Source organism: Aulostomus chinensis, chromosome 15, assembly GCF_037954235.1.
Source record: "Aulostomus chinensis isolate RoL2024-O1b breed Wild chromosome 15, RoL_Achi_v1.0, whole genome shotgun sequence".
Classification (NCBI taxonomy): Eukaryota; Metazoa; Chordata; class Actinopteri; order Syngnathiformes; family Aulostomidae; genus Aulostomus; species Aulostomus chinensis.
In genome coordinates this window covers 16,690,530-16,705,298 of record NC_141334.1, presented here as the reverse complement: position 1 = coordinate 16,705,298, position 14,769 = coordinate 16,690,530, and the positions used below count along the sequence as shown (strand labels likewise).

Sequence of the window (14,769 nt, the reverse complement as noted above, 5' to 3'; positions counted from 1 at the left end):
ACTTTTTTTTTGTCACAGCCTGCCAGGATCATCTTTGGACTGAATCATTTCTCTCTGACTGGTAGTTCTTGTCTCGTTTTGATGTTGATGTTGATGATTCTCCAGTTCAAACTTTGTTATATATATCACATTTTAAAAAAATGCTTTTCCACCAATGACTTGCCGGCCACGTTACATAAACCTGACTGGAACGCAACTAAAATGGGCAAAAACTGTTAGCTTTATATAAGGTTATTGTCAGCAATGCCCTTCAGAAGCACTTAGTGGGTTTTTTTTTCAACCAACATTCTGACTGAGAGACCTTCACTCACCTGCGGCGCTGGACACGGTGGGCCAATTCTGAACCAGCATGCCCTGGGCTCCCTGCATCACCGAGGACTCCTCCATGTGGACAGAACTTAAAAGCAGAACACATTAACAAACAATTACTAAAGGCTCTGAGAAATTAATCATACAATAGTCTGTCTTTTGTCAATATGTTGATATTTTTAAGTATGCGACACAAAATACTGCTGATCGTCTAAACGTTTCAAGTGGTATTAGTCACCATTTCACACCTCGACAGCAACACTTCTCCAGACGCCTGGGGGTTACTACGTTTAGACTAAAGTCATCCATTTCTTATGGACTTGTTGCCGCTAGCAACCACTTTCAACTATTTTTCAGTTGAAAGTATATATAGATGGACGCGTCATGTTAAATTTCTCCTAAAATAATGTAACAATGGGCCTTTCACAGCAGACGTGATCGGGTGGAAAATGTCTAGATTACATTTATCCAGAGAACATATTGAAATAATGCAAAGATGATGTCTTGTTACCAGTCTTGTTACTTTGTAACATAGTCTGTCAAAGCTGTTATTAAACACTATTGAGGCTGAAATGTGAGAACCGCTGATCTTTCAAGGAAAGTAACCGTTGGCTGGCACAGGAGGTCACGCAGAGCAAATGTTACCGCTTGTTATGTGGGGAGTTGATCGTTTTTAACTTGCCAGACCGGCAGACATTTTAAAGCACTTGTGTAACGTATGCCAACATTTTGTTTCAATCAAAACGTTTCACGGCCCGTGTATTGGCCCTCTGACTTCACTTGATGAGACGCGTGAATGGAAACAGACCTAATTTGTTACTTTGTTTTTGCTGCAATGTCTTTTCCTCTTTTTTGGTTCAATCTCCAAACATTTGTTGGGTAGATTGTGGGTGTGGATTATTTCAATAAAGGTGCTACAGCACATCGCATGTCTGAATGACATGTGAAGATGATACAGCTACATTTACGTTTAGACTTAAAGCCATTCAGTCCCATTCATGTATGTCTGTTAAACTACATATTTAGGGTTGCCTGCTCCATGTGTGACCAGCTACTGTATATAACCACCGATCATTTACATCTCTTTTTGTTTTTCTTTTCTCTTCTCCAACCTCCCCTCTACCTCCCTTTATTCAAAATGGCTTGACACTGCATTTGCAACTAGGGTTAGTAAATATTCAAGGTTTGGAGGAAAAGCAGCATGCAGCGGTTGTTCATCCTTGAGCAATCCGTCACCGCGTGCTTCGTTAAAAAATCTGTCAATCAAGATCCCACGGGAGACCGAGGGGAATGACGCCGAGTTGAGGTTCTTTAAAAACCTCCGAGATTTGTTGCTTTTTTGGAAAACTTTTGGGGTACGAGCACCAGAAGCTGCACCCTCACTCAGACTATGAAGCTGAGAAACGACAGTAAACGAGACTAGGCAGGTGCATAAGCAATATTTTAATTGGTCAAATATGGGGAATCTCCTACTACAGGACAGTTAGCAAACCTGCATATCGTACAAACTATTTCTATTTGATTCTATTTTTCTACTCCTACAATTTTTCATCACAAGATCTGTCTGGTAAAATATTGTGAAAATTTGGAACAAAGGTTTTTACTTTCTTGATAGTTTTTTTTATGCTTCACTTGGAATGGGCATGGCCTCATTTCACAAAATATATGTCATCAATTGTCACCACATTTAAAGATGAAGGTTGCGCTACAATAACCACTTGTATGTTTTAGCCCATAACATCTGAACTGTTAGTCATGAAATCAAAATGATTTGTTCCTGGATTCCTTGGCTTTGGACGCGTATAACGACACAGGTCTCGACCATTTCTGCACGGGAAATTTTCCATTGTATTACTGTAAAACCATTATAAGCAAACAAAGCATACAGCTGCATTTATAAATTCAAATGCCGAAACAAACTCATAGTTTTTACACCAACCCAATCTCGAAGGAAAACATGAAATCGCCTTGACATAAGCATAACGTGGTGTCTCGACATCTGTTAAAGGGGCTGTTTTAATTTTTCAGTACTGGTGCATGTATATTTGTATATTCATGTACATGTACATATTAAAAAAAACACTATTGCGGGCTGGCTTGCTACGTTGTCTTGTGATTCAATGAGACGTTACGATCTGCTGCCCTTAAACGCATCCGAAGGGGCTTTATTAAAATGGGAACCGTTGCTATTTTTTCTAAATGCACGCTCCATTCACAAGCGCATTTTCATTTCCAACAACCTAGATAATGTTGAGAGATGTGACGCTTTGAAGAGATGATTGTCGCCTATAGAGCTCTAAACAGGAGAGTTTTGACCATAAATACATGCCAATGTCAGTAAATACACATCATACTAAAAATATTAAAATGTGAAAGGTCTTACTCTGGCCCCTACAAATGTCGTGCCATCACCATGGAAGCAATGGCAATGGTCAGTAAATAAGGATCGGTCTGTCGAGGACACACAGAATCCCTGGTTCAACAACGTAGCGCTCCCAGCTGTGTTCAATGTTTTTCAGACAACAACCTCTTGAAATGACATTTCCACAGATGCCACAGATGTCATGCTACGACCGTGCAATGCGATGTTAACAGGTTGTGTCTCACGTTTTGAGTGAGATGATTCTTGTCTGCAAGGTTCCTGCTTGATCAGGATCTGCTCAAGAAAACGGTTATAAATTGGTTGAATTAGGTGGGTAAATGTGTTTTGTGTGTACTGATAGAAGGAAAATAGGGAAATCAAATTCAAGTTGATTGAATCAGAGCAGTCAGGAATGAGCTTATTTTTAGGAAATACCAGTGGTGCTGAGGGCAAACCTCCCAAGCTCCCTCTCAAATGATATTGGGAATTACATAATGGGGGAGTCTCCTAAGTCTGAGTCGGTGGGCCTTTATAAGATACATATCTGCCTCTAAAGGGTCATTATTTTGTTCTTTGATCCCATAGACACTCGACTATTCAGCCAAAGACGCCTAATGTTACTGTCTTACATAACATCAGAGTACAAAAATGCTTGGAAAGGATGAAAAACTGTCACCCCGCTCCCTGCAAAAAACACCCCCAAAACTTGTATCTCTTGGCCAGATCTTTAACTAAATCATATAGACATAAGCTGCTCTACATGATATCTTCATGATAACTAATATTCTTTCGCCTACATTCACCCAGCTTCCCCTCAAACTGTCTGTAGCCTGCCCCCCGGGTGGGGAGGCCAGCCTCCTACTCTGAAAACCTCTAATATATGTACATAAATCAAATAAAACCGCACTGAATAACTTGAAGTATCTTTCAGCTTGGAAACACTTTCTGTAAGACCAAACACTTAAGGCCAAGTGCATGCAGTTCCCAACCTCGGCTGAGATTTTTTTTCCCCCCTCCATAAAATCATAATGAATGTAGAGCTCACTGTATAGGAGGGTCTACCCTGACTGGCTCTCTGCAATGCAGCACATCCAGGATCTATCGAACTGCAACACACTTATGTTATGTTGAACCGGGATTTGTCATGAATACAAAATGTTCATTCAGAGCAGCGAGACTTTCAAGCTCTTACATACGTGAAATGACACCCATAGAACGGGTGCCTATCTTTTTTTTTTTTTACACACCAGGAATGTGGGTCAGCCATGGTCATGCTACATGCGACTTATGTGCGACATTAGGGAAGGCCTGCGTCGGGGGTTCAGTGTTAATGAGGGTGTCTCTGCGTCTATGAGCGTTACAGGCGCTGCCATCTCTACAAACTGCAGCAGCAAAATTGCTGTGATGATTTATGTTAATCCATGTCATGTTACAGTGACTTGATGACAAGATGCACGTTATAATACGTCCACACCATAGAAATTAACACTAATATCCAATTAAACCCAACATGGATGGAGCAGAAGACTGAACAAATGAGCAGTGAGCATTGTTAGCATGAAATTAAGAGAATTCCATACAAAAGGGATGGGCATGTGGCGGAAAAACTCATTAGGAGTCCCTGAATTTCCAGCTGTCTTCACCTCAATTTAGCCAAGCATTTCATTCCATACACTAATGCAACTTTTCCAACCCGATCATTACAAAATTTAAGTGAACGATGTTGAATAAACTACGATTTTGTTCAAACCGTTGTGGTAGGTAGCTAATGAGACTGCCTACATGAAGTACTTCATTACTATGAAGCTAAATGATGCTAAAATATTCTGTTTTCCGATTTCTTTCCAAATTAATACCCAAGATAAACCCAAGATAACCCAAATCTTCTGTTTACTGTTGTAGGGAAATATACTGCAGCATGTAGATCTGAACCCAAACAGCCTAATTAGGTCTTGTTTCAGTGAAATCATCTGTATATCACGCGATTCCACATGAAGTTAATCCATGTTTGGATTTACCTGTTTTAACAATTAGGATTTGGTTGAGCAAAAAAAAAGACCAACAACAACAACCCAAAACCAAAACAAAACAAAACACTAATAAGGCCATAATTTGAATAAGGTTGCACATGCAAGCAGATCTAGTGAAGAAATGTCAACCGCATTCACACCTTCTCCCCTCATCGACAGACAAAAGTACACTCAAACACCCAGGAAGTCATATAAGTGCATACAGGGCAGCTGCTCGTGTAGACAATGACGCATGTGTACATCGGATAATACGAGAAAGGTCAAAGTCGGCTCATTTGTCCTTCATGCTTCCTGCTCAAAGACTGTATCCTGGGGGGATGTGACGCTCAGAATGTAGATAGCCTATATAGTATTACACTGCAGAAGAGGTGTGCTAAGCATTCACTGACGAGACACATGACTTTTCCCCCAAAGGGAGAAGATGGGTGGAGGTTCAAACAGAAACTGAGAGGCCACTAGCTGTCGTCATGTAAGAGTGGCGTTATTTTTGAAAGGAAGTATCAGTGGGATGGGGCTTCTGAGATACATCAGTGCTTATCCAAGAGCAAAACACCATGGAGGTGGCCCAGGGGTGTGGTCATGGCGAGTGGCATGAAAAGGTGTAACTTTTATAAGATGATCAAAAGTTGCAAAAGATGGAAAGTGCTTACCTCTGCATCCCCGCCCTCAAAGATGCAGAATATCGCCAGTCAGCGTTCGGGGCTTTTGGCTGAGCGAGCAAGAGGTGAGGAAGAGAAAAGCGGATGAGAGAGAGAGAGAGAGAGAGAGAGAGAGAGAGAGAGAGAGAGAGAGAGAGAGAGAGAAGACGAAAGATGGAGAGACAGAAAGAAAGAGAGAGACAGAGGGAGGGAGGGAAGGAGGGAGAGAAGGAGTTTAGTTTGATCTCATACAGTGCAGAGCCATGCTGGCCAATACTCTCATTAATTAATCATAATACACATCCCAGCTCTGGGGGAGCACTGCAGTCGTGTCCCCGGCCTGAAAAACACACACACACACACACACACACACACACACACACACACACACACACACACACACACACACACACACGCACACGCACACACACACACACACACACACACACACACACACGCGCACACACACACACACATAAACACACACACACACACACAAGTATTCTGACACTTATCCTCACACATACACCTGATGACTTTAGAAAGGGCAGAGACTGACTGAAAGCCGCATGGCTAAGTTTTTGGACAGTCTCTCACTCGGCAGCTCTATAAATGTGAGAGCAGGGAGAGTTATGGACTTTCTCTGAGTGCTGGGGGTGTTTGTAATGTGCATGCGTTCGTGTGTAAGTGGAGTAAATCCGTCTGCTCCTGATGAACCTGGGCTGAGTGCCTGAAACCCCCAGTGGCCTCGTGGTAAATTATTGCCTTATAAACCAATAAGCAGGAGACATCATTGCCAGGGCAACCACATCCTATACCCCTGATCTGTATGAAGCCAGGGTGAAGGGTCTGCTCCCTCAGGATATTCATATTAAAGAAATATGGTTCAGAAACTGGACACCGTAAAGACGTGCATGGGATGTAACATCCTAAATGTGTAGAATTTCTATTAGACAAGCCATTAATAACATTTTCAGGATTATAACTGCATAGCACTGTCTGGTTTCTTATAAAAGCCAGAAAATTGCAGTTTTAGCTGCAGCTTTTTTAAAAATATATTTCTCTTATGGGGCTGTTAACAGTTTGCATTTGGACTAGAGATATTCAACATGTCAAGGTTGTTAGGACTCATTTACCTTTGATGATGCCAATTTTTGTTGATGATTAAGTTCAAAGAAGCATATGAATCTCACAGGGAATTTTTTTGAAATTATTTTTAATGAGCTAATCTTTCATGGCCATTAATTATGCCTGACCCCTTCAGAATTATTTTCCTCATGAGTCGGTAGTGTACACATTCAGTGCATGACATGATTTGGAACATTTCTATTAAGAATCATAGTTTAAAAAAAACCCATCTGTTGTCATGGAGACAGTTGCAGCCTTGGACCTCAAAACGACTGAATAAGAGGAGCTTCAAAATACAAACCTGCTCAGGCAGCAGCAAGTGTCCCAGATAAAGATGGCACATAATGTTCCTCAGTTCAACTCCTAGGGGAGTATTTTCTGCTGGTAGACCCAGCCTCTTTGACTAAATTTAATTTGCAGGGCTGAAGAACAGAGGCAGGAGGTTAATCTAATTTCCATCGCTACACTTGTCTCCGTGAAACAGTTTCTCGTTTATTATGTAGCACTGACTGGCACCTGAGATTCATCCAGAGGCAAACTAACGTCTTCAAAAGGAAGTGGCTTAAACAGTCTGGCCATAATAATTCTATTATCTGAAACATTGATTTGCTCTCTTGTCATAAAAGTAAATCCAGAAGGGAGCTGAACTCTGCCTTCTTTAAAAGAAGACAAAAACAATGTGGGAAACTCACTTATTCCTCAGAGCCAGGCGATTGTGTGAGCTGGGGAGCACAGACCAAGTGACTGCTAGTTAGCTTAGCACAATGAAAGGTAGTGGAAGGGCAGGTTAGCATACCTCTGACAAAAGTTGTCAAATTTCTCACTCAAACAGTCTTTGCCTGCATTATAAAAATGGCTATACGGCTATAAACGGCTATAAAATAATGGATAACCTGTTCTTCATTTTTGTAAAAGCAAGCATGCCAGAATTGGATGAACAAACAAAAAATTGGCAAAAGGGTTGAACAGTTAATTAGAATATTACAAAATCACAGGAGTGCCATGTTCAAATATAGCAGGAGGCCGAATGTGTGTCACAGTACCATTCTACCACCATCCAGCCCTGATTGACTACATAGCTGCTGAACAACAAAGCAGGTACATTCACTGTTTTCACATGTCTGGAGAAATTGCTAATTGTGAGAGAATTATGTTGTTGAAACTTAAATCTAAGCTAAACCTGTTAGGCAGCAACAACAAGACAATATTTAGGGTGTAAAATGTTGAAATCTCAGTATCTGGTTTCATCATCATGTAGTAAAACTATCTTTGGTAGTAAGCAAGGATGTTACATTCAGATCATCCAGTGCGGCACTAATCTGGCGGTTGATCAAGTCAGTTAACCCGTGTAACTTTTACTCTTACTCACACAACACACACACACACACACACACACACACACACACACACACACACACACACACACACATTCCCACCCTCACACACAACCATACACACATAGGTCAAACTCACTAGCTCAGACAGTGAGCAAGTAGTGAAGACGACATGACCCCGCTCTTAGTGTGGATGATGACAACTTCAAACTGAAACACAAATCTCTGAATCATCAGAAATAACACGGGGCTGCTGAAAAGCATCCAGACTGACACTAATGCAGTGTGAGTGCTGAGCTGGGCTGGGCTGAGCGACTGCACGGTACAAGGGAGAACTGAACAAAGAGAAGGAAGCCTGCAGGGACTCAACTCACTGCTAGAGGGGCTCAATATGACAGGAGGATCAAGCAGGAAAGTTATAGTATCACCGTGCAAAATAACACACTCAAACCAGCAGTAAATAATGGCAACATTCACGAAGAGTCATGGTGGGTGTGTCCTTAAAAGTTTGCAGTTTAAAAACAAACAAATCATTAAAATGAAAACATGATGACTCATGACCTTCCAGTTATGCAGACAAAGGTAAATATAAAAAATTAATGACGCACCTCTGGGCAGATTTGCAGCGAGGCGTCAGGCATACTCAGTCTGCGTACAAATCCACTTCCACTGGTGAAGAAGCGGTCAGCGCCGCTGCCCCAGGTGCCACTGATGGGACGTCCTGTGTTGTAGAACATGAAAGTGTCACTGCCCGAAGTGGCTGTCAGGCAGGTCTTGTAGCAGTAGGTCTTTGTTAGGGAGCCATTGCCACGCACTTCAATGTAGTGAGGCTCCACTTTGAGGTCTCTGCGGAGCACCACATTATTATTGGGTTGTGCTCCAGCTGCACCTCCTCCTCCACCAGCACTTACGCTACTGCTCCCACCATCTGGAGGGGGCTTCTGTGACACACAGCAAGGGGAGCAGGACCCTGGCTGGGTGCAGTAGGCGTGACAACGGACGATGGCCAGCACGACCACAGTGACCAGGAAAACAAAAGTTGTGGCACTCAAAGCCACAATCAAGTAGAGGGTCACGTTGGAGAAAAGCAGCGTACTGTGGGGTCTGATGATCCTCTTAGGGTCAGGAACCACCTTGGGTGGCACCTCCATGACGGCCACATTGATGGTGGCTGTGGAGGAGAGGGCAGGCAGCCCATGGTCCTTCACCAGAACGGTTAGAGCGAAGGAGGTGGAGTTGTCCTCCAGGATCCTGCGAGTGGTCCTGATCTCACCCGTGTGTTCATGCACCTTGAACAGGTCCAGGTCAGTGGCTGTCTCCAGCATGTACACCAGCCAAGCGTTCGGGCCGGCGTCTGCATCATACGCCACCACTTTGGTCACCAAGGCACCAGGCTCTGCGTTCTTTTGTACCGTCTCCAAGGATCGCGTGCCGTTACCGGGAGGGTTGACTATCAATGGAGCATGGTCATTCTGATCCATTATATAGATGTAGACAGTGGCGACGCGACTGAGTGGAGGAATGCCCCCATCTTGGGCTTTGACCTGGAAGTGAAACTCTCTGAGTGACTCATAGTCAAAGGCTCGCAGGGCGTACGCCTCCCCTGTATCGGCCTTCACAGACACATAGGAGGTGACAGGGATGCCGTGGTTGTTGTCATTGAGCACTGTGTAGGTGATGCGTGCGTTCTCTTTAATGTCAGCATCTTGAGCTTTCACGGTACACAAAGAGGCCCCAGGGGCATTGTTCTCAGTCACATACACAGTATATGAAGTCTGTTCAAATCGTGGTGGGTTGTCGTTAACATCAGCCACATCCACCTGTATGGTCTTCTGAGAGGAGAGGGGAGGGTTTCCTCCATCCGTGGCACTCAGAGTGACATTGTAGGCATCAGTGGTCTCGCGGTCCAGGAAGGCTGAGGTAACCAGAGTGTAGTAATTTCTGAATGACTTGATCTTAAAAGGAAGGCCTGCTGGGATCTCTAAGCTCACCTGCTTGTTAGCGCCAGAGTCCCTATCAGTCACACTAATGAGGGCCACGACTGTGTCTGCACGGGCGTCCTCCCTCACAGGGCTCGACAGGGATGACAGCACGATCTGAGGGACGTTGTCATTCACATCCACGACTTCTACCACAACCTTGCAGTGTGCTGCCATGGCCCCAGGGCCCTTATCCATGGCTTGGATGTACATCTCATAGGAGTTGGTCTCTTCATAGTCAACATTGCTCCTGACTCTTATTTCTCCTGTATTGGTGTCCATGCTGAACATCTGCCTCACTCTCTCTGAAGTGTAGCTGCTGAAAGAGTAGTAAACCTCTCCATTTGTGCCCTCGTCCAGATCTGTCGCATTCAGTTTAATTACCAGGGTGTTTTTGGGCGAATTCTCCAACAGTTTCACTTTGTACACGGAGCTGTCGAACAAGGGAACGTTGTCGTTGGAATCCAGGACTCTGACGTTGATTTTAGCGGTGCCTGTTTTCTCTGGTGTCCCACCATCCACAGCACTTAGAATTAATTGGTGGTAAGGCGTCTGTTCCCGATCGAGGGGCTTTTTGAGAACAAGCTCGATGTGTTTAGTGTTGAGGGAGGGTTTGTTAGATACCAGAGCGAAATGGTCATTTGTGCTGAGTTGATACATGCGGACTGAATTGGTCCCGATGTCTGGGTCCTGAGCGTTTTCAATCGGGTACCGAGACCCTGGTAACGCAGATTCTGTGATTTCAACCTGGTACTCGTCTCTGGGGAACTGCGGCGCATTATCATTGGCATCCACAATCTCCACCTCGACATGGTGCACCTCAGTGGGGTTTTCGACCAGCACCTCCAGGTTAAGGAGGCAGCTGCTGGATAAATCGCACAGCGCCTCCCTGTCGATCCTCTCATTAACCAGCAATTTCCCATTTTTGGGGTTGACAATCACATAACGTTTGCCGCTGTTGGAGGTTACCTTAATTTTTCGGGTGGCGAGCTTTCGAATATCCAGCCCCAAGTCATGCGCCAGATCACCGACCAGAGCACCATTTTCTAGTTCTTCCGTAATAGAATATCGCAACTGTCCAAATGAAAGGCCACAAAATAAGGAAAATATCACAAAATAAAAAGGCACATTACTCCCTATCCGGTTGCATATCCCCGCCAAAGCCATCGCAAACTCATAGGATCCGCAGACGGATTAAACGCAGCCTTCCGCCTTTTTAGCTTGCAGTATCTTGCATCCCAGCACCTCATTAAGGTGGGCTAATTGTTCTCCAGGTAAATGAAACACAAGCGGCTCATCCATTGTGTTACCCGGCGGAGGTGAATCCTCTCCAGTGCACCCATATTTCCTTTGTCCGTGATGCGCTTTTTTGTCTCCAATGCGCGCTGCTGACGGGTGTGTTTCCCTGCCTCTGGAGCTGTGAGATCTGTCAAACCAACGAAATCCTCACTTTTCCCACTGTGATTTCCTTTCAAAATAAAACATATCACGATTGCCCGTCAAAGTTCAGTTGTCTCTCTCCAGGAGGAGAGGAGACTAATGAGAAATGCGCGCAAACGGCACAACAATCGAGGACCCTGGTTTCTTTTCTCACTACATGCTGAGGTAAAGGAGTCATCCACAGCTCGCCAGACTTTCACAAACCTCCTTCTAATTTCCAAACGCTATACAAGGAAAGTGATAGGAGCAAACCATCACCAGCTCCATATACCCGAGTCTATGACTTCATAGACCACCGTGTGAAGCCTCACAACACAAGTTCATTAATGATTAATTTATTGTGAAAATAATAACCGGAACTCTTGCGGTAAATGTCGCTGTTTTCACCTTGAAAGGGCAGCATCCCACCCTAGCGCGCACTCAGGCTACAGCTACCCTCCCCACCCACCTATTTCTCTCTCCTCTCAGCCCTCCATTGCCATGTCGATGCAGGGGTCTGAGAGAGGAGACGGCCATACATTAGTGCACCTATAGAATACCCAATCGCGACCACACACACACACACGCACACACATCATATGTGGTTATGTTATATCCTATGACACCAGTCTTTCACTCTGTAATTGTGTGGTTGCACATCGTATGACTAAATGATGAATTGTTGATATTAAACGCGAACACATGGATTTCATTTAATATTAAGTGGATTTATGGCAAAAAAAGAACATCGTTAATCTTCCCAATCAGCATCTCTCCTCAAGTGTATGATGAAGGAAAACGCAGTGACAAACACAGACACATGCTGCTTGGAGACCGCTTCTGTTTGTCCTCCATTGTCTGAATTGGAGTCGCAAGGATGGTTAATTTGCCGGTAGCGATTCTGCGGCGCAGCCTACCGCATGGTGAACATTTGGGCAAGACGCAGCAGGGAGAAAGCATTGCACTGACAATCACAAGCTTCCCTCCACATGGATCACTGTCAGTGGTAGACCCCAGACTGTCAGGTCACATAATCGTATTTAAGATACCCGTGGTGGACCCCCGTAAAACTGAGGTCTCATTTTCTCTCCACGGTCCATATCCTAAGGAGAAATATGATTTATGTATGGACACACGTGTCCTGAATTTATAGCTCAATGACGCAGAAGTATTGCTCTTGTCATGTTTGATCACGCAGCCAATAATTAAAAGTGTTTTCTCATCAAAAGTTCTTAGAGAGATTTTGTAATGAAAGCTTCAAGGAATTAGTTTTCCAATCTGGATACATTTGAGGGTGATGTTCCACTGGGTGCATGAGAACGTCATATCACCCATAGGCACGAATATGTTTCTTATTTGAAGTTTTTATTCATGCCATGATGTTCTCTGTCCACGGTATCTGCTAGTTGTGTAAAGTAATCAGATGTATGAAAGAAACGGATCTTAAAAGATATTTGTCTCTTGTGACAAATCATGATTACAACCCACTTGGCATTATTTTATTTTTTTTTACCAAAATCTTTGAGTGACAAAGAGGATTTAGATTGACTTAAATATCAAAGACCATCAGGGTAGCCTAAAGTTTTAGTATATGTTTGTATGGTTATGTGTGTAACATCTTGTGCAGCTGTTCTCCAACATTTACTCAAGTCATGCAGCCCTGAAATATTCAACATGCTGTACCCCTTTTCTTCCAGAGATGGCGCTAGCACCACCAGTGGCTAGGTTAGCACCACCAGTGGCTAGGCTAGCGCTGATTTTGTTTTATGGAGGATTTTGAGTGGCATACTATGCAGATTTCTTTTTGGCATACAATCCCACACATACTCTGGTTTGGGATTCATTTGCTGGGGTTCATTTTTCCACAAATATTCTAAGATCGTCTTTGTTGTGGTGGAGACAGGAGACAACTTAAAGGAAAAAAACAAAAAAATAAAACAGAAGCTGAGGTTTGATTACAAAAATAATTTTACCTGTAAGGCCCTTTTCAGTCTGCAGAGCCCAGAGAAATGTTCATCATCTGAAGAAACGCCAGATGAGCGGAAATCTTTTAGAGGAATGGCGCTTCTCGTGTTATCATTTATCACCCATCTTTTCAGCCAATGATGAATTCAGCTCCTCTGGTTCCAGTTAGTCGAGGTGAGAGAATGAACGTGTGACTGCAGCCTCGACAAAGCTGTGCACACGTAAGTATCTTCTATGACATTTAACGATTTAACATTGATGATTTGAAGTCTACATCTTTGGAATAATCCATGCATTCACATCGCTGATACATAGCCTACACCTATCATCATCATTGTCATTGGGCATAGATGAGAAGAAATTCTCAATCTAATCCAGTTCAGTGCATTTACTAATTTAGATCGAATCAAGATGTGTGACTTTCTTTCACTGGAGTGCGACATGTGCTGCTTCTTTAGTTCACGCTGCCTGGGAAAATGGAGATAAACACGAGGCTGCAGGTCAAAAAGTCAAACTGCAACCTTGATTTAATGCTACGTTTTGCTGTTGCTGAAACATCTAAGCTGGGAAGGAATAAAAATTTTATGTATTTTCAAGGAAACCGGGGGAAAAAAAAGTCTGTTAAAAGCTTTACTCAAATGACCCTTTTACCAAACACCAACAAACAACTTGCACTCTATGTCTGTGTGTGTGTGTGTGTGTGTGTGTGTGTGTGTGAGACTGTAGATGCTGCTGTTGGTTCATTATTCATTTATGTCACGAGCTGATGGTTATTTATTTTGATTGCAACATTACATTAATAAAAAGAAAATGCATGCATTGCTTAATCAGTTAAATGAGGACAATCACATGTTGATACACAAAACAATGAGTTGGAGTCACCAACAAATCCTGTAATTAATAATGGGCTTAACATCAGAGTATTACCACGAAATCTTATTCAAAATGTACCTCAAATGGTGAGATTTTGAATGCTATATCACCGTGTTTATCTTAAAAAATAGAGACTGTCACGAAAACGTATTGAAGGAGCAAGTGAGTAATACAAAATGAGACTATTGCTAGGTCAGTAACCATGGCACTCTTGTATAAAATTTAGGATAGAGCCTAGAGATAACAAGGCTCAGACAGTGAGTGAATTAGCAGCCAGGGATTCACGTTCTAAAAAGGAAACTGGAGGGACAGAGCTGAATAGGAGATGGCGAGCTTAAAGAGTGGTTACCTGGTTAGTAAGTGCGAAAGAGGAATTACTAACGCAACATAACCTAGAAAGGGAAGCGTCATTATTTGAGGCTGAAGCTTAAGTCTGGGAAGTCCGTCCAAAACAGACAGGCAAAGTCGGTCACAACAGCTGGCAGGGTTAGGCTGTCCTGATAGCCTTAAGCAGAATAGATCACTGGGTGAATGCGTCTAGTGGAGGAGAGCCATAATGGCTGGCAAACACAATTTTATACAAACAGAAAAAACAAAAACAAAACAAAACAAAACCCAAGACAAAACAAAAAGAGCTATAAATAACAATGAATACAAAAGAAGACGTTTAAAAAAAAACAGCTCTACAAATATGTTTTAAACTCATTCATGCTTTCGTCTTCTTATGCTGCA

The 14,769-nt window shown here is 43.1% G+C and overlaps 1 protein-coding gene across 1 annotated transcript in view; it reads right to left on the bottom strand.

The window, feature by feature from the left end:
• LOC147248944 (protocadherin alpha-C2-like) overlaps window positions 1–11,218 on the bottom strand; it is a 22,587-nt gene extending 11,369 nt beyond the window's left edge. Inside the window, exons 1-3 of the mRNA XM_086227027.1 lie at window positions 8,410–11,218; window positions 5,352–5,410; window positions 312–397 (exon numbers count right to left, since the gene is read on the bottom strand). Coding sequence (XP_086083153.1) covers window positions 312–397; window positions 5,352–5,410; window positions 8,410–10,947 — 2,683 coding nt within the window. The 5' untranslated portion in view covers window positions 10,948–11,218. The remainder of the gene's footprint in view (window positions 1–311; window positions 398–5,351; window positions 5,411–8,409) is intronic.
• Between the last annotated feature and the right edge of the window lie 3,551 nt (window positions 11,219–14,769).